The 26,163-nt window shown below is 45.3% G+C and overlaps 1 protein-coding gene across 2 annotated transcripts in view; it reads left to right on the top strand.

The window, feature by feature from the left end:
- The window catches only part of clstn1 (calsyntenin 1), a 58,368-nt gene that overhangs the window by 25,220 nt on the left and 6,985 nt on the right, over positions 1 to 26,163 (top strand). The window contains exons 2-13 of one of the 2 annotated variants that reach the window (XM_083639453.1): positions 3,945 to 4,067; positions 9,378 to 9,407; positions 11,445 to 11,640; positions 12,639 to 12,847; positions 13,670 to 13,819; positions 14,466 to 14,651; positions 14,915 to 15,163; positions 18,038 to 18,159; positions 18,773 to 18,935; positions 21,060 to 21,217; positions 22,187 to 22,335; positions 23,432 to 23,676. In XM_083639453.1, the coding sequence (XP_083495579.1) occupies positions 3,945 to 4,067; positions 9,378 to 9,407; positions 11,445 to 11,640; positions 12,639 to 12,847; positions 13,670 to 13,819; positions 14,466 to 14,651; positions 14,915 to 15,163; positions 18,038 to 18,159; positions 18,773 to 18,935; positions 21,060 to 21,217; positions 22,187 to 22,335; positions 23,432 to 23,676 (1,980 nt within the window). The remainder of the gene's footprint in view (positions 1 to 3,944; positions 4,068 to 9,377; positions 9,408 to 11,444; positions 11,641 to 12,638; positions 12,848 to 13,669; positions 13,820 to 14,465; positions 14,652 to 14,914; positions 15,164 to 18,037; positions 18,160 to 18,772; positions 18,936 to 21,059; positions 21,218 to 22,186; positions 22,336 to 23,431; positions 23,677 to 26,163) is intronic. The other variant, XM_083639452.1, reaches the window with a different exon arrangement.

Raw genomic sequence — 26,163 nt, 5'->3', positions numbered from 1 at the left:
CAAATACAGAAACAAATAAATTACAGTACAGCAAAAAGGAACACAGACAGCAACTAACAATAGAGCACAATTCGACATAACAGCAGCAGACAAAACAAAACAACAAAGAAAAAAAAAAATAAAAAAAAAAAAAAAAAAAAAAAAAATATTAAAAAAATAAAAAAAATAAACAAGGTATGCCAAACTTGTTTAGAATATGTAAGCATATAGTTAATTTAGAGTACTGAAGTAAGTAATAGCACGGGTCCAATTGTCAATTGTATTGCTGCGAGCATTATTAACCTTAGAAGTAGATAGCTCGAGTTGTAATATCTCAATAAAGAAGGTAAGCCAAATCCTCCTTAATGGAAGATTTTCTTCAAACCAGCTCTTAATTATAGTTTTTTTCGCGGCTGTTGAGGCTGCCAATAGTATTCTTTTGTCCTGGTAAGTTAGAACTAAATTAGGATTATAAGCAAACAAAAACAGGGCTGGGCACAAAGGTAGAGAGTTTGAAAAAAAGTTCCCCAACAGTTCAGCCACAAATGTCCATAGTTTCCCAACCGGTTCACAAAACCAAAACATATGAGAAATATTACCTACAGCAGAGACACAGCATTTATCACATAGATCACTACTAATGATGTTTAACTTATATCTGCGATCAGGTGTAAAGTAAATTCTGTGAGCAAATTTATAATGAATTGCTTGGTGGGCAAGATTTTTTGACGATGAGAATATGTTGTTCCATATTTCATGCCAATCCCAGTCAGCATCAAGGCCACAACCACGGAAATCCTCTTCCCATTTGTTCATTAAAGGGAGGCAACTGAGATTATGGGAGGATAATTTTTTATAAATTTGGGAGACTATATTATGTAATCTTGTACGGAGGAGCAGGTGGGCCAGTGGGTGAGAACAGAGTTGAGAGTCCCAAGGGACTCCATATGTTTTTAAAGCAGTGCGGAATTTGATATAGAGAAACCAAGAAGATCCAGGGAAGGAATACCTGTCCTTCAGATCTTGGAAAGAGCAGAGGCCATTCCGATCATAAATATCACTCAGATTAAATATACCCAAATCAGACCAAGGACGAAAAACAAAAGGCCCAGTCCCGGTCAATAGAAAATGATTATTCCAAAGAGGAGACAGATCATGTAAGTTACATGTAATTGAAAGAAATTTATTTATTTGATACCATATATGAACACTGTTGTGAATGATTGACCCTGACTGGGACAAAATAGTTCTAAGTTTTTTATTACTAAAAAGTAAATCCTGGATTCTAATTGGGAATGCAATTGCATTCTCTAAAGACCTCCAGGGTACGACAGAACTGGGGTTAAGCCAAATCTTCAGTGCTCTTAATTGAAATGCCCAAAAATAAAACTTAAAGTTAGGGAAGGCAAGACCTCCAGCGTTTTTGGGACGTTGTAAAGTAGACATGCTAATTCTAGGTGGTTTGCCGTTCCATATAAATTTCCTGCAGGCTGAATAAAGTTCCTGGAAGAAATTTGGCGGTGGGGGTAGTGGTATCATTGAAAATAGGAAGTTTACACGTGGCAGAATATTCATTTTAATGATATTGATCCTTCCATAGAGACTACCCTGGAGGGAAGCCCATTTTAATAAGTCATTCCTAATTGAAGTTAAAGACACATCGTAATTTTCTTTTACAACATGGGAAAGGCTAGGTCGGATTTGAATACCAAGATAGGTGAAGCCTTTAGCATCAAAGGAAAGTGGAAAAGGTACATTTTCTAGTCTGGCTGTAGAGTTAAGTGGCATAATAGCAGTCTTGGTCCAATTAATTTTATAGCCAGAAAGAATACCAAATTCATTGATTACTTTTAATAGATGGGGGAGTGAATTTGAGATGTCAGAAAGATACAGTAAAATATCGTCAGCGTATAGCGAAATTTGATGTGATGTGTCTTTAATGATGATGGGAGAAATTAAATGGTTCTGTCTGATTAATTGAGCAAGAGGTTCAAGAAAAAGGGCAAAAAGACTGGGAGACAAAGGACACCCTTGTCTAGTGGACCTAAACAATGTGAAGTCAGACGCACCCGGGTGACCTGTTTGAACACGTGCAGTGGGACCATGGTAGAGTGTACGGACCATTCTGACAAAGTTAGTTCCAAAACCAAACTTTTTCAAAACTTCCCAGAGAAAGTCCCACTCCACGCGATCAAAGGCCTTCTCAGCATCCAATGAAAGCACAGCACAGGAATGAGATTGAGTTGCAGCAGAATCAATAATATGTAAGAGACGTCTGATGTTATCTGCTGCAAAACGGCTTTTGATGAAGCCAGATTGGTCATGATGGACAAGAGAAGAAATATATTTGTCCAGCCTTCGAGCCAGTACTTTTGCAAAAAGCTTAAAGTCACAATTCAAAAGAGAAAGTGGTCTATAGCTGGAACATTCCAGAGGATCCTTCCCTTTCTTTAAAAGCAGTGAAATGAGTGCAGCTTTTTGGTCTCGATGAAACGAACCGGTTTCTAATGCATAATTTAAAGAGTCTAAGAGGACTGGACCAACCAAGTCCCAGAGCACTGACAGCAGCTCCGGGGGGATGCCATCTAGACCAGGCGATTTTGACTTAGGCATTGAGTCCAACGCCTCTTTCACTTCAACAAGTGAAAGAGGAGAGTCCAGATCTACAGCTTGCTGAGCAGAGAGAGAAGGAAGAGTTAAGCCACTGAGGAAGGATGTTATAGCAGATAAATCAGAGGAGGACTCTGATGTATACAATTTAGAATAGAAGGCAGTAAATGTATCATTTATTTGTGAAGGTGAAGTACAAAGTTCACCATTGTGATTGCGAATGGCGTCAATAGATGCCAGCTGCTCAGACTGCTTTAATCTCAATGCCAATGCACTTTTACATGAATACCTCACATTCACATATTCACAACACATTAACACACCGACGGCATCGGTGTGCACTGCAGGTTATTCATTCCGACCAAACACTACAGCAGCTGATTTCACTCATCAGCGCCCCCTGGAAAGCCACACACCACTGCCCGTCCCTGTTGTAGATGCTGAGGACTTTCGCATTCTTTGATTACTTTGAATGCTTCTAAAAATAGTATGAAAAAGACCTGAACCTCATTAAAATGGTTGCAAACATAGAAGTCCAACTGATTGTGAGAAAACAGATGAAATACGATTATTTAAAAGCACAGAAAGAAGCAATTAGCAAATGGAAAATTAGTGCAGGTTAGAGGAAAACCAAAAGGGGCGGGCCCATGAACACATCTGGCCCCAGGACAGGACAGGAGAGCAGGACAGGACAGGGCAGGAGAGCAGGACAGGACAGGGCAGGACAGGACAAGAGAGCAGGACAGGACAGGACAGGACAGGACAGGACAGGACAGGAGAGCAGGACAGGACAGGGCAGGACAGGACAAGAGAGCAGGACAGGACAGGACAGGACAGGAGAGCAGGACAGGACAGGAGAGCAGGACAGGACAGGGCAGGACAGGACAGGGCAGGACAGGGCAGGACAGGACAGGAGAGCAGGACAGGACAGGACAGGGCAGGACAGGACAGGACAGGAGAGCAGGACAGGACAGGAGAGCAGGACAGGACAGGGCAGGACAGGACAGGGCAGGACAGGACAGGAGAGCAGGACAGGACAGGGCAGGACAGGACAGGACAGGAGAGCAGGACAGGACAGGGCAGGACAGGACAGGGCAGGACAGGACAGGAGAGCAGGACAGGACAGGACAGGGCAGGACAGGACAGGACAGGACAGGGCAGGACAGGACAGGACAGGAGAGCAGGACAGGACAGGACAGGAGAGCAGGACAGGACAGGACAGGAGAGCAGGACAGGACAGGACAGGAGAGCAGGACAGGACAGGAGAGCAGGACAGGACAGGACAGGAGAGCAGGACAGGAGTTGTTGGTAAAGACTAAACCCTGATGTTTTTTGTCTCTCTATCTCTCCCACAGTTAATAAGCACAAACCCTGGATTGAGACGACGTACCACGGGATCGTAACGGAAAACGATGACAAAGTACTACTGGACCCGCCTCTAATCGCACTGGACAAGGATGCTCCACTGCGCTACGCAGGTGAGAGAGGAGGTTTAACACCGCCGCTGTTCCTGTATTCCCCCCAGCTTCACTTTACCCTGAAATACTCTGCTTTCTTCTCATCTCACATGAAAGATCTGTATGTTGGACACAGAGGAACTGTTCATCTGAGAGTTGCTGTGAAGTTGGGAGAAGTTGCAAGGGAATTGATGTGTATTTTGGAGAGACGTGATCATGTCGCACGTGGATTATTTATAGGCTTAACTGAAGAGTCTTGTTAATCAGACAGAATAAATAGAGATTTACTTGTCATGAGGGAAATGTGACTCTAAATCTAGTCTAGTCTAGATGCTTTTGTGATCACGAGTGCTTCCTGCTTCATATATCTCTTTCACATTATACGTTAATATTAACATGCTTATAGGACGAATCAGCGTGACGTCACTGCCACCCAAAAATGCGTAACCCCACTGCAGTTAATTAGTATGAGTTGTGCCAAACAAAACTATACATCACATCGCTTATATTTTGACATTCCGAGTGAGAGCAGAATTAGCTCAGGAGTTTGATGTATAATATATACATGTCGTGTTAAAGTTGTGTGAACTGTCACACTTTTTAAATTGTAAACACGGTCAGCCGGCTAGAGTCAGAGGCTCAAACTCAGGCTCCATAGGGTTCCATTGCCGTTGCCACCCAGTGACGCGGTTTGTTTACCAAAGCGCTGCTCGGCTGATCCCTCGTATAGACCGCAAATTTACATTCATTCATGTATTTTCAGTGAATTATCTGTAGGTGATGTGTGTTTATATGTACACATTATCATTAACTCATTAACTCAACCTTTTATATGAACTGTGGCATAGCCGTTCACTTTATGCACTTCTGGTAGCAGCAGACATATCTGGTTAGATTCCACTCTGCATAAGAGATCTTTTACGACACGGCTGCTGTATACAGCTGGCCTCCATATCCCCGACACATTGGCCCGTTTCATATCCAGATCAATCAAAATTCTCTTTTCATGTTTTTTACCCCCCGGAGGAGACACACAATTACAGTTGTGTATGTGCCAAGCCAGCATTAAAGCCTGCAGGTTTTAATCACATCAGGATTGACTTTGGCCACGTTTCAAAGCACCATGGCATTGGAAATGATTTGCCTCCATCCCTGCACCACTTCTTCTGTGATCTTTTGTCAGCAGCGACTCCCTACCTCACACTCCCACTCGCCTCCAGGAGGCCATTTTTTATATCAGATTACTTCCACTGATGAAATTGGTATTAAGCTCTTTACCATCCATGTGACTACCCGAAAGAAAACGCTACGTGTTATTCTTCACAAAGTTATCTTTTGTATGAAATTAGACTCGAAATGTCATTGGATGGATCGTTTCAAAACGATGATGATGTATGATTTAGATTCATATACTCCCTTTTGACTCAAACAACAAAAGAGGCACTTATTTCAGAGAGGGAGTGAGTGTGGAATCCAATAGTAATTCTATTCATTGCATGATGTCCGCCTCCTTTCACAGTAAATGAGCTTCAGTACAGAGCTCGCTGCACGCTCTCTCCTTTCAGTCGGCGCTTCCTTTTTGATGAGCGCGGCTTTTGCAAGTGGACAATGTGTCCCTGCCATCTGAGCCAGCAATCTGGCTTCACGTGGCGGTGTCAGCGGGGGTGACTGTCCCTGCCGTGCCCACCTCCTCCCAGTCTGTCTCACTCAACCTCCTCCCAGTCTGCCCCACTCAACCTCCTCCCAGTCTGCCCCACTCAACCTCCTCCCAGTCTGCTCCACTCAACCTCCTCCCAGTCTGCTCCACTCAACCTCCTCCCAGTCTGCCCCACTCAACCTCCTCCCAGTCTGCCCCACTCAACCTCCTCCCGCTGCAGTCTGCGCCACTCAACCTCCTCCCAGTCTGCCCCACTCAACCTCCTCCCGCTGCAGTCTGCGCCACTCAACCTCCTCCCAGTCTGCTCCACTCAACCTCCTCCCAGTCTGCCCCACTCAACCTCCTCCCAGTCTGCCCCACTCAACCTCCTCCCGCTGCAGTCTGCGCCACTCAACCTCCTCCCAGTCTGCCCCACTCAACCTCCTCCCGCTGCAGTCTGCGCCACTCAACCTCCTCCCAGTCTGCTCCACTCAACCTCCTCCCAGTCTGCCCCACTCAACCTCCTCCCAGTCTGCCCCACTCAACCTCCTCCCGCTGCAGTCTGCGCCACTCAACCTCCTCCCAGTCTGCCCCACTCAACCTCCTCCCAGTCTGCTCCACTATGTGGCAATAAACAAGGTCCACTGTGAAGCTGACTCACAGGCTGTGTGGACGCTCAATCACAGGCTCAAATCACTACACACCAATGTGAAGAGGTGAATGTACAGTACGGCTCTGACCAGAGAAGCTAGAAAATGACACCCGGTGAAGTGGGAGTGTTTATTCACCTCAAATGCATATAGAGAGTGCCAAAGTCAGGCCCTCTTCCGGGTTCTGCGTTAATTTTTCCATAGACGTTTTGTAAAATGCTTGTCAAATATCAAACCAAGCGATTCAGCTATATTTCAAATCAGGAAGAGACGAGAGACCATATAACACTTCACTCGGACGAGAACAAAAACATTGAAAAAATGTTTTTTAGTTTTGGTCCAAGTATATAGATAGGAGATTATGCCAAAGAGAGCTCTTCTGGATTGATACCTTAAATGCTTTAGAACCCACTGGCCTTAATGAGGATTTTGACATGAGTGTTATGCTGTAGATCAGGATGTTTTTTCTGTTCTTGTTTTGTTCACTAATTCTTTCTTTCTTGTGTAGAGTAGGAGGCCTGACAAATGACGGCTCCAACCTGAAACCCTTTCATAGCTCCCTGCTCTATTTTTGATATTTAGTTTTTTATCTTACTTTGATAAAAATTTAAGGTATTTTCTATACCTGTGATATTTGTTTTTTTGTGGCACTTTACTGTAATATGCTTTATGATTGTTTCTTTGTTTTTCTGTATTCCCTGTGTTACACTTTTTTTCAGTTAGTCTGGTAGGTCCCTTCAGTGGGACTCACAGCCTGAGAACTACAAACACCAAAAACTACAAATCCCAGAAGGTGTTGCTTCTACCTGAGTGTGCACAGGTGTTTGGCATACTGCTGATGACCAGAGCAGGAGTCTTAAGCCTGCCTGTCATTTGTGATCTGTATGCTCTGATGAAGGTCTAGTCGACCGAAAGCTCGCTTAATAAATGTGAAATCTGTACAGATTCAAGTGTGCGGAAATTCCTTTTATATTTGTAACTCTAGTTATTTTTCCAGCACCTTGGCCGATACTTGGCTGGGTTGAGCGGTGGCCCTCCCTCAGTTTTGGTCCAAGTGAAATGTTATAATGCTCTCTCCTGATTCTAAATATAGCTGAATTGCTTGGTTTGACCAAGTCAAACTATTTCTATAAGCATTTTATCAAACATCTATGGAAAAAAGAATGGCGGATGAAATCCCTTAGTTAGTACGTATGCAGAACCCGGAAGAGGGCGTGGCTTTGGCACTCTACTGTCAGCCCTGAGTGATGTCACTAATCGAAATGGCCTTTAAGTACTAGTTTAAGTGTGTTTGTGTGTGTGTGTGTGTGCGTGCGTGCGTGTGGTGTGTGTGTGTGTGTGTGTGTGTGTGTGTGTGTGTGTGTGTGTGGTGTGTGTGCGTGTGTGTGTGTGGCGGGTCCAGCGAGCCAGATCGGAGGAGAACCTGTTGAAACCTAAGCCCTCGGGCACTTATGGATGGCTGTGCTCAAGAACAAGCGAGGGACACAAAACACGGAGCTTTTAGCCAGGAGATTTGGGTTACGTGCTGCTCGCTGCAGCAACGCTAGACGAGGAGGTGACAGGAGGAGAAAACACTCTCTCCTCTAACAACCTTCCTGCGTCTACAGCATCATTCCCGTTAACAGGGGAACAAGAGCCGCCACACCACTGAATAATATGCATCGCCTCGTTGTTCAATTACCATTCTCACAATGTAGCATTTGCTGTATTTATGTTAGCGTCCGGGAGCTAGCAGAACGCTGCAGGTCAGGAGTTGTGTAATCAATATATAACAGTGATGGTGATGATGAGAGCAGGAGGAGGTTAGCACACCCTGACCGGTGCAATGCAGAGGAACTCCCCCCACGCTGCTGCTGTGGTGGTGAGAAGCTGCTCATTAGAGCCGTGGTGAACAGCAGAGGCCCTCAGCACCCATTCAGCATGACTGAGCCGGCCTGAAGCAGCCGCTAATGGGAAATCCATCTCTTAATTGTGGAGGTGAAAACAAACCGGTCGGGTCCGGCTCCACCAGAGGCCCTGACCTGACCGGGCTGCAAAACGCTCAGCCCAGCAGAAAAAGGACTCAAGTGGATATAAGCTTCAGAGCTGCCTGCGTTGTCGATTATTTGTTTCGGAAGTGTGCTTGAAGATGTCTTCTTACTGCAGGATCACCTTGTTTGTAAAGTAGAAACCACAGAGATAAAATAATCTTTAATTATAATGGTAGACACTACCAGTCAAAAGTTTGAACAGTTTGGATTAATTTTTTTATTTTTCTTATTTTAGAATAATAGTAAACTAAGACATGAAAACTGTGAAATCACACCAATGGAATTGTGCAGTGAGCAAAAAAGTTTTAAACAAATCAAAGCTATCTTATATTTTAGATTAGATTTAAAGTACTCACCCTTTGCCTTGATGGAAATGCAAAGGCTTGCCTTATATACACAGGCATCAACTTCACCATTTATATTAGTAAAGAAATAAAATAAATCAAGCATTAAGCATAAAGGCATGTTCAATTCTAACATGCCTTTAGATGGCTTCAGACGTATGAAAAACATGGTACGTTCAATCAGGTGTGTCCAGACTCCAGACCGTTGACTGGTTGTGTATATTTTAATGATTATCAAGTAAAGTGAGTCAATCAACGTGTGCAAGATGAACTTGATGTATGTTGAACGCCTCTGACAGCAACTGACTTAACAAGCATGAATGAGTGAAAATAAGGCTGATGTTAAACATGTGAGTCTGTTAGTGTTAGTTTCCATTTGAAGATCTGACACATTTTCTCTAGTTTCTTCCAAGAGTTTGCCTGAGCCATTAGCAAAACAGCAAAGACTTGGACAGAAGTGGCATTTTTCATAGATGTCTTTTTAACCATCACTTCTTCCTTTCAACGTGTGCCGATGAGAAACTGAATATGAAATCTTCTCAAACTTGTAAGCATAGTAGGGCATATAGGGCCAGAGTATGTTTCCTGCCTGTCCTCTCTCTCTCTGTATCTTCTCTGAACTTCTGCCTCTCCTGACTGACCCGGGTCTATCTTCTCTCCCTTCCTTGTAGAGAGTTTTGAGGTGACCCTCACCAAAGAAGGTGATGATGGGATCTTTCTTCTGCCTTGTGCTTTAGCCGTTACTATTAACCCACTAACGCAGCATCCACACTGTTACGCAGAAACTCCTGTCATGCTCTGTGATCTGCCCATTTTGGTTTCTCTACTTTACCTTGGTTTTTTTCTCCTCCTCCTCACCCTGAATTTTTATTTTTTGGAGTTCCAACAACTGGATGAAACGTGTGATGTGGGGCTGATCTGAGTGTACTTAGAAATATCTGTGCATGAGACATCCATTGCAGTTTGCAGACCCTAACAGTTTTTCAGCTGTAAACCAGGGAAAAGAAAACAGGAGTTTCTCAGGGTGCTTTCACACTGGCGCCCCGGCGGCACCGTTCCCGAGCACACTTGTCCCCAAATTGACCCCGGTTCCGTAACGTTTGATGAGTGTGTGTGAACGTTTGCGTTCCGTTCTGTTCTGTGACCGGACGCGGAACGGCGGAACCGTGATGGGGTCCACTTGAAAAGGTGGTCTGGGGGAACGCTTTGGCATGCCCGGGCACGGAACACTTGGCGAATGTGAACGCCAACCGTTCCGAACAACACAAGGAGCGAGGATACACTCCAGGGCGTAGTTGATGATGACACAAGTTCCACTCTGCAAGTGTTCCGTTCCCGAGCGCGGAAGAAATGGTGTAATGTGAAAGCTGACCAGCGGGGGAGAGGGGAGGGGGGGGGCAATCGTGCCCGGGCACGGAACGCAACAGAACGGAACGAAAGCAAATGGTTCCCAGTGAGAAAGCACCCTCAGTCATGTTGCTGCAATTTTGGCCAATTCAACCCTCATTATCAACCATTATGAGAGGCAAAGCTGATTTTGAGCTCATTTACTAAGGGAATATATCATCTAAAAATGAAAGTGAAAGTGAAAACATTTATTTCACAATCTGTCAACACTCATAATAAATAAATGCAATTGGAAGAACAGGAATTGAGACAATTGGTATTTTAAGAAGATCAAAATCCTGAAAATGTAGACCTGTTTTGAATATCTGTATACCTTAATAAAGGCATCAAGTGTAGATCTGTGCAGGTACAAATGACTCCTGTGGACTCTCCTGTTATTGTAGAGTCTTCAAAGGAAAGCCGCTGAGATTGTTAACTAATGCAAACTCTCTCTGCTGCAGAGTTCCTCATGTTGCATCCTTTGCCTTAGTGGGATTCTTAAGTTACGTCTCCACCACTAATATATCTACCATAGCATGGCTGCAGTCGTCATTTGATGTGGATGTCGAGCAAGTTGATATTTCTAACCCCAGTTCTCATCCAGTACTTTTTGGTTGAATACCGTTATTGTGCCAGTTCAGTTCTCTTATGATTTCATTTCGTATTCATTTCTCGATCGTTTTGGGCGAGAGGCAAAATTGCACAGGAAGACTTATTATTATTATTTTCTCCTCACAGTTAGGTTTTGATGACTGGCTGAAAGGGTGGCGGAACACCTTATCATAATGCTCTCTATTCTAAAGAATGTTTGCTTTTGTTTTTATTTCCATTTGCTTTATTTACTTTCATTATGGTTTGTCTTCTAAGATAGGGTGTAATCTTTATTCATTCATCGATAAATGATCATCAACACAAATAGTGTGTTCTCTTTGTACTCCCTTACTTTTGTGAGCTTGGTTTTATGAGTTTGATTTGAGATATCTTAAGTACTCCTGTGAAATGCCTGTCTACATCTTTTTTCGGTTTTCTACCTGCATGTCTGGATGCGATGTTATCAAGTGGCTGGGAAAAGACCCTCAGTTCTCTGTGATACTAAACGTCCCACACCACCCTGTCCCACCTCCCTCCAGTACTCACCCATACAACAGTGCTTCTGGCTTCCTCCACAGACACCACCCACCCCAATCTACAACCCCCGGCTCCCAAAACCTCTGGCTGATCTGATTTTTGTTTGCGTGAATTCATGGTTTTCGTTGTTAACATAATCTTTTGGTTTGAAGAAACGGCAACTTTCCCCGCCTGCCATCGGCTATTCTGAGCAAACACTCCCTTTGACTCTTGACGTTGTTCAGGTGAGATTTGCGGCTTCAGGATCCACGGGCAGAATGTCCCCTTCGAGGCCGTGGTCCTGGACAAGTCCACTGGCGAGGGGGTGATCCGGGCCAAGGACAAGCTGGACTGCGAGCTGCAGAAGGAGCACACGTTCACCATCCAGGCCTACGACTGTGGAGAGGGTCCTGACGGAGCCAACATGAAGAAATCCCACAAGTGAGTCACCGCAAGGTGTTCCACAAGGGAGGGCCTGTACCTGGCCTGAGTCGTGTGTGTGTGTGTGTGTGTGTGTGTGTGTGTGTGTGTGTGTGTGTGTGTGTGTGTGTGTGTGTGTGTGTGTGTGTGTGTGTGTGTGTGTGTGTGTGTGTGTGTGTGTGTGTGTGTGTGTGTGTGTGTGTGTGTGTGTGTGTGTGTGTGTGTGTGTGTGTATGTGTGTACAGTATATGTGTTGTCCTCTGCCTCGACCAAACTGTGTTCAGTTTGACTGTGTTTAAAGTAATCAGAGAGCAATCTATCCTGCTCTGTGCATGCTGAGCTAGCGCTCCTGCCCCCTGTGCCCGTGAAAAGGGAATGCGTGTGCAAAGAAAATGAATGAATGAGAAAAAAGGAGAAAGCTAGCCTAGGTCCATTACGTGTGATGTGTTTTTCACCATTCCTTTTGGTCACTGCGTCATAACCAGTGTTGGGGGTAACTCATTACAAAACTAACATATTACATGTAATATATTACTTTTAGCAGTAACTCAGTAATATAACTTATTACTTATAGGATTTCAGTAATATTATACCACTTTGTCAAGTAACTCAAGTTACAAATTGAGTTACATTTTATTAAATCAAAGCACATATTTAAAAAAGATACAAACATTTCCTAATCAAACTGTGTGTTTTTATGCAAATAACCACTACAGATGACAATAACAAAGGAAAAGAATAACATTTAGAATTTTGGATTGTTTACACTGACTTCAAGGCGGTTGAAATAATTTTTTGGGATGGTTCCGGGACGGCGATGTCATTCTGCTGCTGTTGTTGTTTTGGTAAAAGTAATGCAAAAGTAGTGTAATAACTAACGAGTTACTCTACACAGAAAGTAATATTGTAAAGTAACTTATTACTTTCAAATGAAAGTAACTAGTAATATTATGTAGTATATTACATTTTGAAAGTAACTTGCCCAACACTGGTCATAACCTGAACATCTCCCCCCTCAGGGCCACTGTCCACATCCAGGTGAACGACATCAACGAGTATTCACCGGTGTTCAAGGAGAAGTCCTACAAAGCCACGGTCATCGAGGGGAAGAAGTACGACAGCATCCTGAAGGTGGAGGCGGTGGACGCCGACTGCTCCTTCCAGTTCAGCCAAATCTGCAGCTACGAGATCGTCACCCCCGACGTGCCCTTCACCGTCGACAAGGACGGTAAGGACCCTCACATAGAAGCCTATCAAAAAACAGACAGACACAAAAACGCTGGGCGCTCCTAAAGAGCCACGATGTTATTGACTCAGATCACATTGCTTATTGATCTGTGTAAACAACGGTGCTGCGAGATTCGCCACAGCCCGTCGCCCTCTGCGACGAGGACGCTCCCCTTGAAGTGACACCCAAGTCGATCAGCCATTTGTCTTGGAGGTGTAGGTTTATTTATCTTGATGTGTCTTGTAAAGAAGAATTATAGACCTCACAGAAATCCAAGCTCAGTTGATGTGATTCTGATTTAAAAAAAGAAAAAGAAATATGACTGGTGTTATGTGAGTTGAACAAGTAGGAAGATGCATAATGTAAGCCACTAGCAATTCATTTGTATTTTAGGGGGGAAATAAGAAAAACAAAGACGCTGAGATGAAATATGATTATAGCCAATCACTTCTCTTCAATCACCAGCATGCTAGGCTGTCTTTATATACACATTAGCTCGGTAATGGGCCGTAAAGCTTGCTAAGAGATGTCAATAAAAACCTGTCCTGACTGCCTGCACACTCCCGGGGTTCACGATCACTTCATGTGGTTTTTAAGGACTCGCTTTGAATAATTTGTGGTTGACTTTATTTCCTACCACAGCTGCAGCTTTGAAATGAAACAAAGAACAGCACTGGCGCTCATACTGTGTGTGTGTGTGTGTGTGTGTGTGTGTGTGTGTGTGCGTGTGCGTGTGCGTGTGTGCGTGTGTGCGTGTGTTTGGTGTGTGTGTGTGTGTGTGTGTGTGTGTGTGTGTGTGTGTGTGTCCCACACTTTGCTCAGGCTTCATCAAGAACACAGAGAAACTGAGCTACGGCAAAGAGCACATGTACAAGCTGACGGTGACCGCCTACGACTGCGGGAAGAACCGCGCCTCCGAGGACGTTCTGGTCAAGATCAGCGTCAAGCCCACCTGCAAGCCCGGCTGGCAAGGTATCAAAGCCTCCCCTAAGCTGGCCCGACACCGCCACTTTACTGCCCGGGCGTGTCTCTGTGTCAGACAAAGGCACTGCGCCCGTACGCGCTGACTATACACACCGTGTGCCTTTGTCAAAAGGTTATTTAACTCCTCTAAGCCATAAGCCCTTTTATCATGTCTGAAAGAGCTGGAGTACTCCTTAATGAATAAGTGCTATCGACAGCGCCACAGTCCACTGGCTGCCTGTTATCCTTTCTGTGCTGAACGTGCTCTCCCTCTCTCTCTCTCTCTCTCTCTCTCTCTCTCTCTCTGCTATCTCTGTCTCCCTCTCTCTCTCTCTGTCTCTGCTATCTCTGTCTCCCTCTCTCTCTCTCTCTCTCTCTCTCTCTGTCTCTGCTATCTCTGTCTCCCTCTCTCTCTCTCTCTCTCTGCTATCTCTGTCTCCCTCTCTCTTTCTCACTCTCTCTCTCTCTCTCTCTCTCTCTCTCTCTCTGCTATCTCTGTCTCCCTCTCTCTCTCTCTCTCTCTCTCTCTCTGTCTCTGCTATCTCTGTCTCCCTCTCTCTCTCTCTCTCTCTCTCTCTGCTATCTCTGTCTCCCTCTCTCTTTCTCTCTCTCTCTCTGCTATCTCTGTCTCCCTCTCTCGCTCTCTCCATCTCAGGCTTCAATAAGAGGATTGAGTACGAGCCTGGCACGGGCAGCCTGGCCCTTTTCCCCAGCATGCACTTGGAGACCTGCGATGAGCCAATCACCTCCATCCAGGCCAACATCGAGCTGGAAACCAACCATATTGGGAAAGGCTGCGACCGAGACACCTACTCGGAGAAGTCCCTGCACAAGCTGTGCGGTAAGTAACCACTAGCCAACCGCTCGTATCCTCCACTTAATCATTGTGGACGGTGAGTCTAATTGATCTAATTAGAGACTCCACTGCAAACAGTTATTGTTGATCGTGCAATGTTGGAATCGATCCCCCTCGTTGGTTGATTAATTAGATTAGATTACCCAGTGAGGTATAATCATTAGATGAACAAACTCAGCCGTCTATTTGTGGTCATTTTTCACTCTAAATCTTCCTCTCTCTCTCTCCTCCTGCTGTCCGGGTTTCAGGTGCGGGCGCCGGCACTGTGGAGCTTCTGCCCGCGCCCAGCAGCTCTGCCAACTGGACGGTGGGGCTGCCCACCGACAACGGGCACGACAGCGACCAGGTGTTTGAGTTCAACGGCACGCAGGCCATCAAGGTGCCCGAGGGCGTGGTGAGCACCAGCCTGCAGGAGCCCTTCACCATCTCCGTGTGGATGAGGCACGGCCCCGGGGCCCACGAGAAGGAGACCATCCTCTGCAACTCTGACAAGACAGGTAACGGCCCCCCGCACGAGGAGCACGACTATTCCAAAGCTGGAGAAAATGGCACACAGCAAGTCCCAGTTCAAATTTCATTTTGTTTCAAGCGTTATTGTTTTCTAAGGTAAATGTGACGCGGTTTACAATAAGAACGTACAATAGGCTCAGAGCTCTAAGGTGCATACTGGGCCTTTGTGGCACGTCATTCCCCATATATAAAGGAAGTGGCACCACCTGTACTGCATCAAATTATTATATCCAAGTATATTTGACAGGTTTTGCATGAAAAACTCACAATGAACATCATACACACACAAAAAGGTGATCGCACCACCTGTACAGCAAGTCCTGGTTCAAATTTCAATTTGTTGCAAACATTGTTTTGTGAGCTCACTTTGACACAGTTTACAGTACAATCACACAATAGGGGAGTCCAGGTGGCCAGGTGCTTTGTCACATGTCATCCTTCTCTCTCTCTCTCTCTCTCTCTCTCTCTCTCTCTCTCTCCCGCTCTCTCTCTCTCTCTCTCTCCCTCCCCTCTCTCTCTCTCTCTCTCCCCCAGTCTTTCCAGTCTCGGTGAATGTTGAGCTGTCTAATAAAAGCACACACACACAAAATCAACACAGAACAAAAACACACAATAAACATATATAATAAAAAGCAATAAAAGCATGATAAAACCAATAAAAAGTGGTTGATAAGTCCAGATGGGTAGATATCATATCTGGTGTCTGCAGAGAGAATCATAATAACCTGCATTTTTGTTTGGGCAGTAAGTCAGTTGAAGTAGCACACTAGGGATGTTTTGGCTCATTATTGCAGCACACATGGTGTCGGAGAATAACCCACTAATAGAGACATAACGTACCTTCAGGCTGCAATGAGTGAACGTGCTCAACTGTCTGTCTGTCACACGTTGAAACACACTCCGCTCGCATTTTTCTTTCCAACTTTTCTTCAGAACGTTCACTGCATTCATTGCTGACCTTTTCATTTTTATGCCTCCGCCGGTGATAGCCGGGCCGGAGGCATTATGGATCCAGGTTGTCCGTCCGTACGTATGTCCGTCCGTCCGTCCGATGTTCGTTAACGCGATATCTGAGGAACGCCTTTATGGAATTTCATCAAATTTGCCTCAAACATCGACTTAGACTCAAGGATGATCTGATTAGATTTTGGTGGTCAAAGGTCAAAGGTCAAGGTCACCGACCTCTCGAACGCCATTTTCAAACTTGTTAATGGGATATCTCAGGAATGCCTTGACGGAGTGTCATCAAATTTGCCTCAAACATCGACTTGGACTCAAGGATGAACTGATTAGATTTTGATGGTTAAAGGTCAAAGTTCAAGGTCACTGTGACCTCACACACCCAATTTCCAAGCTCTGTAACGCAACATCTCAGGAGTGCCTTGACGGAATTTCTTCCAATTTGCCTCAAATGGCGATTTGGACTCAAGAATGAACTAATGGCGGAGGCATAAATCCGCGGTGCGGTCGTTCTAGATACGAGTCCTAATTTTTTGTGTGTGGGGTCACAAATGCCTTGATCTTATTGGCCTGTAAAGCCCCAATGTCTCCCATGACCAGTGAGAGGGGGAGGCTGGTCATCATCACTGCTCTGCTCTCCCACCGCTTATATAAGACGGATTAAATCAGACCGGCTTCCATAGCCATGATCTCAGTGATCTCATTTGACCTCCATTTAGCACAGATTCCATAGAAAGATGAATAATACATAGACTGAGATCTGTTCACAATACATAGTAGACTGAGATCTGTTCACAATACATAGTAGACTGAGATCTGTTCATAATACATAGTAGACTGAGATCTGTTCATAATACATAGTAGACTGAGATCTGTTCATAATACATAGTAGACTGAGATCTGTTCATAATACATAGTAGACTGAGATCTGTTCATAATACATAGTAGACTGAGATCTGTTCATAATACATAGTAGACTGATATCTGTTCATAATACATAGTAGACTGAGATCTGTTCACAATACATAGTAGACTGAGATCTGTTCATAATACATAGTAGACTGAGATCTGTTCATAATAGATAGTAGACTGAGATCTGTTCATAATACATAGTAGACTGAGATCTGTTCACAATACATAGTAGACTGAGATCTGTTCACAATACATAGTAGACTGAGATCTGTTCATAATACATAGTAGACTGAGATCTGTTCATAATAGATAGTAGACTGAGATCTGTTCATAATACATAGTAGACTGAGATCTGTTCACAATACATAGTAGACTGAGATCTGTTCACAATACATAGTAGACTGAGATCTGTTCATAATACATAGTAGACTGAGATCTGTTCATAATACATAGTAGACTGAGATCTCTACTCAGAGTTCACTGCAGATGTTGAAACATGTAGAGAATCAAAAGCACAAGAAATGCCATGAATGAATGAATGAATGATGTGTTGTCCCAGTCTTCACACATTTCAAAAGAGTCGTCTGTATTTTGGTCAGGAATCCTACATTTTGCTTGTGCTCTTTGCAGTTGGGAGCAGCAGTGCTTTCAAGCAAATGTTATTTTATTGCCCTCTTATGAACCATTATCATCTCTCATGTAACACTATCAGAGCAGGCTGCAGGCATTACACGTGATCTATGACACCGTTATTACAATATTACTGTGCTGTCAATTGTTTTTTTGCAGCTCATTGCCTCGAGAGAAGATTTAGTAGTTGGAGTAAAGTTATAAATAAAGGAATATTGTTTTTTTTTTTTACTCCATGTTGATGCATATGAGCAGCATCCAGCCTCAGAATATTTATACATTGTGACGTTCATGTCAGACACATGATGACAACCATTCATGATTAACCCTGGTCTCCTCTCCCTTACTTCTCTCTGCAGACATGAACAGACACCACTACTCGCTGTACGTCCATAACTGCAGGCTCATCCTGCTGCTGCGCCAGGATTCATCAGAGCCAGAGAACTACAAACCAGCTGAGTTCCACTGGAAACTCGACCAGGTCAGCAGCACCTTCTGACTCTGAACTGGCATCAAACTGTGTAGAAGATAAGGGCCTTTCTGTGTGGAGTTTGCATGTTCTCCCCGTGCCCCCTGGGGGTTTCCTTCACATAGGAACCCCTCACCAAAACATACAATATCCTGGTCGCTGAAGTGAAGTGCCTCCTCTGGTTATTCGGAGGGAGGGGAACTTGTTGGAATAGCGTGATCCTCCCACGTGCTATGTCCTACCGGTGAAGCTTCCCCTGTCAGGTGAAAAGAAGCGGCTGGCTACTGCCCATGTCTCGGAGGAAGCATGGAGCCAGTTTCGGCTCTCTCCAGATCAGCAGAGGGTGGAGCAGCAACCAGGATCAATAAATTTAAATTAGCACTAATGGGGGATAAAAAAATTATAAAAAATCTGGAAAAGATTTTAAATAGAAAAAAACAACTGAAGCATAGCTTTCACGTACCGCACATCGTTAACAATCATGCAAACCATTAGCCTGGGTAAACCCAGCCTCCACGTGACCTCTATCTATGTGCTATCACATAGATAGAGGTCACGTGGAGGCTGGGTTTACCCAGGCTAGCAAACCATGGCCGCCCCTAATCTCAACCTATGTTCCTCCCAGGTGTGTGACAAAGAGTGGCATCACTACGTGCTGAACGTGAAGTTCCCCACCGTGTCACTGTTTGTGGACGGGACCACCTTTGAGCCCTTCCTGGTCACGGAGGACTACCCGCTGCACGCCTCCAAAATCGACACTCAGCTCACTATCGGCGCCTGTTGGCAAGGTAACGCCGGACGCTTTATTCAGGAATGCTGCAAAATGAAATGAGTGATAAGTCTCTTCTGTGACAGAATCATTCAGCAGCAGGTTTGAAGCACAGATGCATCTTACAAAACAGACATGCGCCCCTTCAATTACTGTAACGATTTTCTGAAACATTTCGCTATTGATTTGACCACTAATAACTAATCAATAGTGTAATTCTAGCGCTCTAGATCTATCATTCCTTTTGATTAGTACGGTAACACGTTCTAGGAAGACCACATCTATAACCATTAGCAGCACTTGTGTAAAAATGTGATGTGCATGTTATCTTATGTCAACCGATACAGTATTAACTCTCTCCTAGCTAGATCTTCTCCTCAGATGATACAGTATTAACTCTCTCCTAGCTAGATCTTCTCTTCAGATGATACAGTATTAACTCTCTCCTAGCTAGATCTTCTCCTCAGATGATGCACTATGACAGTCATGTGTAGCATCTAAATCTCTCCTGCAGATCCTCAACGCTCCTCCCTGTCTCTCCATGTTCTTCTTGTTTCTGTCCTTTACAGAAACCGGGGGACAAAATGACACTGAGACAGTCTCTGAGCCCGCTCCAGGTTGCTCAAATCTTTCCCCTTATTCCTCAAATGTTCACGTCCATGTGTTCATGATGTCCCACCACGCTAACTGCATCCTCCTCATATCATTTCTCGACTAGAATGACTCCCATCCATTCTAGCTGCACCAGGATTGTTATTTGTTTGTTTGTTGTTCTAGCATGATGCAGTATGGATAAGATGATTGATGTGATGTCATTGCTGCCTGCTTCATTTTTGCTTTCTCCTCATCCGTCATTTCTTGTGCTGCTTCTCCACAAACCGACGTAGTTTATCTTCACCTCTGCAAGCAGAACACAAATAGACATGATAGAAAAGTGAGCACACAAAGAGCCCTGAACCAGCTGCAGTATTTTGGCCATGCGGCCATCTCTTCTTTCAGAACGTCACCTTGCGGGGCAGAAGCACCAGCTCCAGCATCTCCATATCAGATAACCAAGCTACAGCAGCACACACACACACACACACACACATGCGCGTGCACACACGCACGCACACCCACACACACACACACACACACACACACACGCACACACGCACACACACAAGATCAAACTGCACAAAATGATTGTGTGACCTTGAGATGTGGAGGGCCAGGTGTGTCACTGACTCTGCAGTGACGCAGGCCGATGCTCATCGAGCTTCTGCAGGCACCCACAGCACGTCCGCAGCACCTCTTCTCTCTCTCTCTCTCTCTCTCTCTCTCTCTCTCTCTCTCTCTGTCTCTCTCTCTGTCTCTCTCTGTGTCTCTCTGTCTCTCTCTCTGTGTCTCTCTCTGTCTCTCTCTCTGTCTGTCTCTGTCTCTCCGTCTCTCTCTCTCTCTCTCTCTCTGTCTCTCTCTGTGTCTCTCTGTCTCTCTCTCTGTGTCTCTCTCTGTCTCTCTCTCTGTCTGTCTCTCTCTCTCTGTCTCTCTCTCTGTCTCTCCTCTCTCTCTCTCTCTCTCTCTCTCTCTCTCTCTCTCACCTGACATTTGGCAGGATTGACGCACCTCACAATACTGAAAGACTAAGGTCGTATTGAAATTCCAAGGCTCCAAGCTGATAAAGATGAGCAGTTCAAATCACATTTGGTGACACTTGGCCTCAAGATGGTTCCAGTATTTTGGAAAGATGAGGTGAATAAAGAGGATTCATTTCACCGCAGCTCAATTCCAACCCAGAGATAATCCCATCTTTGAGTTTTCTTGCGTGCGTTCATTTTACATTCCATTCCATATTTGTTTTCTACATCAACGCAGTGGTCCACCATGTTAATACAGATGTTGCATGTAGCTAAAGGCCTGAATCCTCTCAGCCATCCTCCTCCTGCCTCCCTCTCTGGGCTCCAGACCTTGTAAGGACACACATTATACTAACTTGCATGAGCTCCAGTCACACCCGGCTTTGCACATTGAGACGCCATGCTTGAATGGCCAGCACAGGAAAGGTCACGTCTGTAGACTTGCACACTTGACTAACTATGTGTTTCTTTCTCTCTTCTTCTGTGGTTCCCTTTTCTTCTCCTCGTCTCCGCCTCGATGGATCCAGGCGGCAACGCTCGCATGGCCCAGTTCTTCCGGGGGAATCTAGCGGGGCTGATGATCCGTTCTGGCAAGCCGGAGAACAAGAAGGTGATCGACTGCCTGTACACCTGCAAGGAGGGCCTGGATGTGCAGCTGCCCGAGGAAGTAGCTTCAGCAGTCAAGGTGAGGAGGTCAAACCACTCTGGAGACCTTAGATACTAAGACAACACACTCAGCCACAACCAGGCTTAGGCTGCTCCTGGATAGCAGGCTGTATTCACCTTATTCTTTGCCCACACATGGACGCTTCCGCATTACGTCATTTCGTAATAGTATTTCCGTTTTGACTTGCCAAAAACCCCGCAGGCAAAATGGCCGCGCACACTCCGCTCCTAAAGTGGCAAAATTACTCCCCCATAAACTAACATATCTTGGCCAATACGTATGTAACATACAAAATAAAACAACACGTAATATCTTAATTTTATGTAGAATGCAGAGGACATGTAACTGTTTAGTTAAACTTGCATTCCAGGAATATTGTGCTCTTAAGATGACGTTAGTGGAGTCGAGGCGGTTGCGTGCGATTCGAGGCGTAACCTATGTGCATTTTAGCGTAACCTATGTGCGATTCGAAATAACGCATCCGAGATAGAAACGTTATGAATATAGCCACATTATAAACAACAAACTAACGCTGGTGATCCGTATGGAAACAGTGTTACTCGAAATGGTTAAAAGTTATATCAATTTGGTCATTCAGTGGCATTTTACTGCCATATAACATAACTAACTAGTGGCTAATATTAGCCACAGAAGGCAACTAGCACTGAACCGGAAGAACAAATACGTTTGCGTTGAACGCGGAAGAGAGAAAAAGTGGGCGTGGTGAATAAGGTGAATTAGGGATGGGACTATTATACAAAATGTGACAATTCTTATCGTGCGGCAGAAAATGAATCGTGATTTTAGGTACATTTTATTCTACTGGTGTAATCACACATGAGACACTTGACCATCACAATTTCACAAACTCTGCATCAAATGCTATTATTTGGACTTTGTAATGAAATTTTTTAATTATTTACATTCTAATGGTTTCTCAAATCAAACACCCCGTTGATCCATCAGCTTGTTTTCTTCTTCTCTCAGGTTGAGTTTAACCCCAACCAGTCCTCCCTGTCCGTGGAGGGCGACGACATCGACGCCTTTGACAAAGTCATGCAGCACATCTCCTACCTGAACTCCCGCCAGTTCCCCACCCCCGGCATCAGACACCTGCGCGTCTCCACCACCGTCAAGTAAGTGGCAGAGAGGCCGAGGATACTTCACCCCGAGTCGCTGTTTTGATTTCTGCTTTGTTTGCTCTCCGCCGTCATAGCGCCTCATCTGTCAGTCAGTAGCAGCCAGAGGTTTGCCAAACCGGTTCTAGACCGGTACTAAACCGGCATTCCGAAAGGGTTTCTCTCTTCTGTTTTAAATGTTAGGAAGGAAGAAGGTGTGGAGAGGTAACATGGAGGTGCCGAGTTTTACCTCGTTTCTTTTCCAAACGGTATAAACATGAAAGGTTGGGAGAGAAATGGAAACAGGGATAGGGGAATAACAGAGGAAACATTTAGTTTTCCTATTCTCCTTGACATTGACCCCCCCCCCATTCATAATGCATGGACTGATATGTACAGTATAAGAAAATAGCCAACAAATTCATGAAAGCACCACTCTACCTTTAAATGAACATGATTCCATTGCGTTCCTCTTAAAGCTTGTTTTATGCTCGCCGTGCCGCGAAGGGCGCGGAGGAGGAGCGAGGGGCGCGAGCGTCAAATGACGTCAATGTGTTGGGCGCGACCCCCGTAGGGCGCCCACCGCGTACCTGAAGATCTTTCTAGCAGCGCGACCTCCGCATGGCTTCTCTCCAAACATGGATGCATTCAAGCCACTGACCCCTGAACACTGAGCTGTGTTTTCACCACATTTCTTGACCCATGTGGTAGGCTAAACTTTGATTTGCAACTGTTCGTTTTTAGTCATTTCACCAAGTAAATGTGTTGTGTTGAGAGCATGGTTGAGAGATTAAAAGCAGCACAGAGTAGGCTATCAGTAGGCTATCAGGGCTGAGAACTGAAACGGCTATTCAGTAAAAACAAGTTTGGTGATTCATTCATGTGCTGATATACGGTCGTTTGAGAGTGAAAGCGCACTCAGTAGTACTGCACACAATAGCGTTTCATTGCGACTTTTCACAGGCTGTCCTCACTATTACCATTGTACAATGTAACATGCTGATCACTTCTGAGTATAAAAGCATCTGCCCCAGCGCGAGGTCCGCACGTGACTCGCGGAGCTCCGCCTCGCTCGAGTATAATGAGCCCTCTAAACCCCTGTGCTTCCCCCCAGGTGCTTCAACGAGGAGGCGTGCGTGTCGGTGCCGGACGCCGAGGGCTACGTGATGGTGCTGCAGCCGGAGGAGCCCAAGATCAGCCTGAGCGGCATCGACCACTTTGCCCGCGGCGCCATCGAGTTCGAGAGCCAGGAGGGCGTGACGCTGTTCCCCGAGCTCCGCATCGTCAGCACCATCACCCGCGAAGTGGAGGCCGACGCCGAGCCCGAGGCCGTCGAGGGAGCCGACGATGACCCCACAGGTAAGGGAAACACGCACACTGACGGTGACAGTGAGGGTGGAAGATACCTGTGCAAGGCCACAGAGTACTAGAGTAGCAACCCGATCTCCCAAAAAATTGTAAAATAGCAACGTTTGTGGACCAACGTTACCATTGTAATTTTCTGTGTGAGAGTAGAGACCACCAATAAGACTCCTGTCCGATGGTGAGTTTGTATGGAATTGGTATCTACAGTCAACCAGTATAGGAATTTAGCCAGGGAGCAAGGGCATAAATGCCCCCAAGAAATCTCAGAATACCCCTAAAAACCTAACCTGGCAAGCAAGCTGGATCATTTGGCAGCGTCAGGTTATTAAAAACCATGATCCAGGGGCAAAGATTGCCCCATGATCTAACACACGACTCAACACCTGCAAGCTGGTTGCCAGAAGAAGACGAAGAAAACACACTCACACAACTGCAACTTTATGCAGTAATTACTTTTTTTAAGTGCCCCTCAAAATTTTGTAAATACCCCCATTTTTTTAAGACCGTGGGGTGGGGGCAAAATTTCCGCCCAAAATATTTTTTTAATTTCCTACACTGCAGCCAACCCATTTTTCAGTGGATGATCATTAGCCATCCTCTGAGATATTATATCCACATTGAGTTTCTCCTCTCTTACACAGACAGCCACCTGAGTCACGCACCTAATCTTAGCTTTGTGCCTCCCACACAGTATGACTGTGATAAGGAGAGATGATGATTCATCAGCTGATTGCCTTAAGTGTGGAGTAGGTTCCTGAGGCAACAGTGACTCAGCTGATTACCTTAAAGGTCCTTACACATCAAGAGCGATGCGAATATACGGCACGAAATTGCGATGCGAGTTTTGACCCACCTGTCAATCACAGCCACAGATGTGTACACGTTGGAAGCGAATTTCAGAAAAATCGAACGTGGTTCGAAAAAATAAACACCGCAATAACGCTCCGCGAAACTTCGCCGTCGGTATGCACGGTTGCATTGACTGATATAGGTTCGGAAAATATTATTGACGTGCGAATTAATCGCACGAAAAAAATGTGCTCGGTGTGTAAGGACCTTAAGTGTGGAGTAGGTTCCTGAGGCAACAGTGACTCAGCTGATTACCTTAAGTGTGGAGTAGGTTCCTGAGGCAACAGTGATTGTACAGCTGATTACCTTAAGTGTGGAGTAGGTTCCTGAGGCAACAGTGACTCAGCTGATTACCTTAAGTGTGCAGTAGGTTCCTGAGGCAACAGTGACTCAGCTGATTACCTTAAGTGTGGAGTAGGTTCCTGAGGCAACAGTGACTCAGCTGATTACCTTAAGTGTGCAGTAGGTTCCTGAGGCAACAGTGACTCAGCTGATTACCTTAAGTGTGCAGTAGGTTCCTGAGGCAACAGTGACTCAGCTGATTACCTTAAGTGTGGAGTAGGTTCCTGAGGCAACAGTGACTCAGCTGATTGCCTTAAGTGTGCAGTAGGTTCCTGAGGCAACAGTGACTCAGCTGATTACCTTAAGTGTGGAGTAGGTTCCTGAGGCAACAGTGACTCAGCTGATTACCTTAAGTGTGGAGTAGGTTCCTGAGGCAACAGTGACTCAGCTGATTGCCTTAAGTGTGGAGTAGGTTCCTGAGGCAACAGTGACTCAGCTGATTACCTTAAGTGTGGAGTAGGTTCCTGAGGCAACAGTGACTCAGCTGATTACCTTAAGTGTGGAGTCGGTTCCTGAGGCAACAGTGACTCAACTGATTGCCTTAAGTGTGGAGTAGGTTCCTGAGGCAACAGTGACTCAGCTGATTACCTTAAGTGTGGAGTAGGTTCCTGAGGCAACAGTGACTCAGCTGATTACCTTAAGTGTGGAGTAGGTTCCTGAGGCAACAGTGTACAGCTGATATCTATGTAGATGACGCCGGTGACGCAGAGGATTAGGGCAGAAAGAGGAAGGGATTGGACAGAGAGCGAGAGAGAGAGAGAGAGGGGGGGGAGGTATAAGTTGTTTACTACATGCTTTATGGGAGGGGGCAGTTGACCCGCCATGCCATCTGTTAGGCTTGTGTGCGAGCTGAAAGAGGGAGAGAAGGACAGACAATAGGAGGTTGGTGACATGGAGGGAGATACAATGTGCTGTGGTGAACAACACACCATATGGGACAAAGGGACTTACAGCGATGTGCTGCTGTTACCTACAGTCAACAACACCCTGACCCACCTTGCACCCTGTAATAAACTAATTTGCCACGCTGGACAGCAAGAGGCGGAGTTCAGACTCTGTGTTTGAGCTGCACAGTTAGACGTGTACAGTAAGCATGGCTTAACAGGAGTCACAAGGTGCAAATGTGCATGAAATGTTAATTAGTGTCATCATAAGCTTAACTCATTCACCGCCAATGACGTCTTTGACGTGTTATCAGAAATAGCCCTCCCCGCCAATGACGTGTTTGACGTGTTTTTGTTTTTATTACTGCAGGGCGTAGTTTAAACACTTCCCCAGCCTGTCACATGG

This window comes from Poromitra crassiceps (assembly GCF_964638095.1).
Source record: "Poromitra crassiceps genome assembly, chromosome: 6".
Taxonomy (NCBI): Eukaryota; Metazoa; Chordata; class Actinopteri; order Beryciformes; family Melamphaidae; genus Poromitra; species Poromitra crassiceps.
The sequence above is the reverse complement of the archived record's forward strand: the minus strand, read 5'-3'. Positions and strand labels throughout refer to the sequence as shown.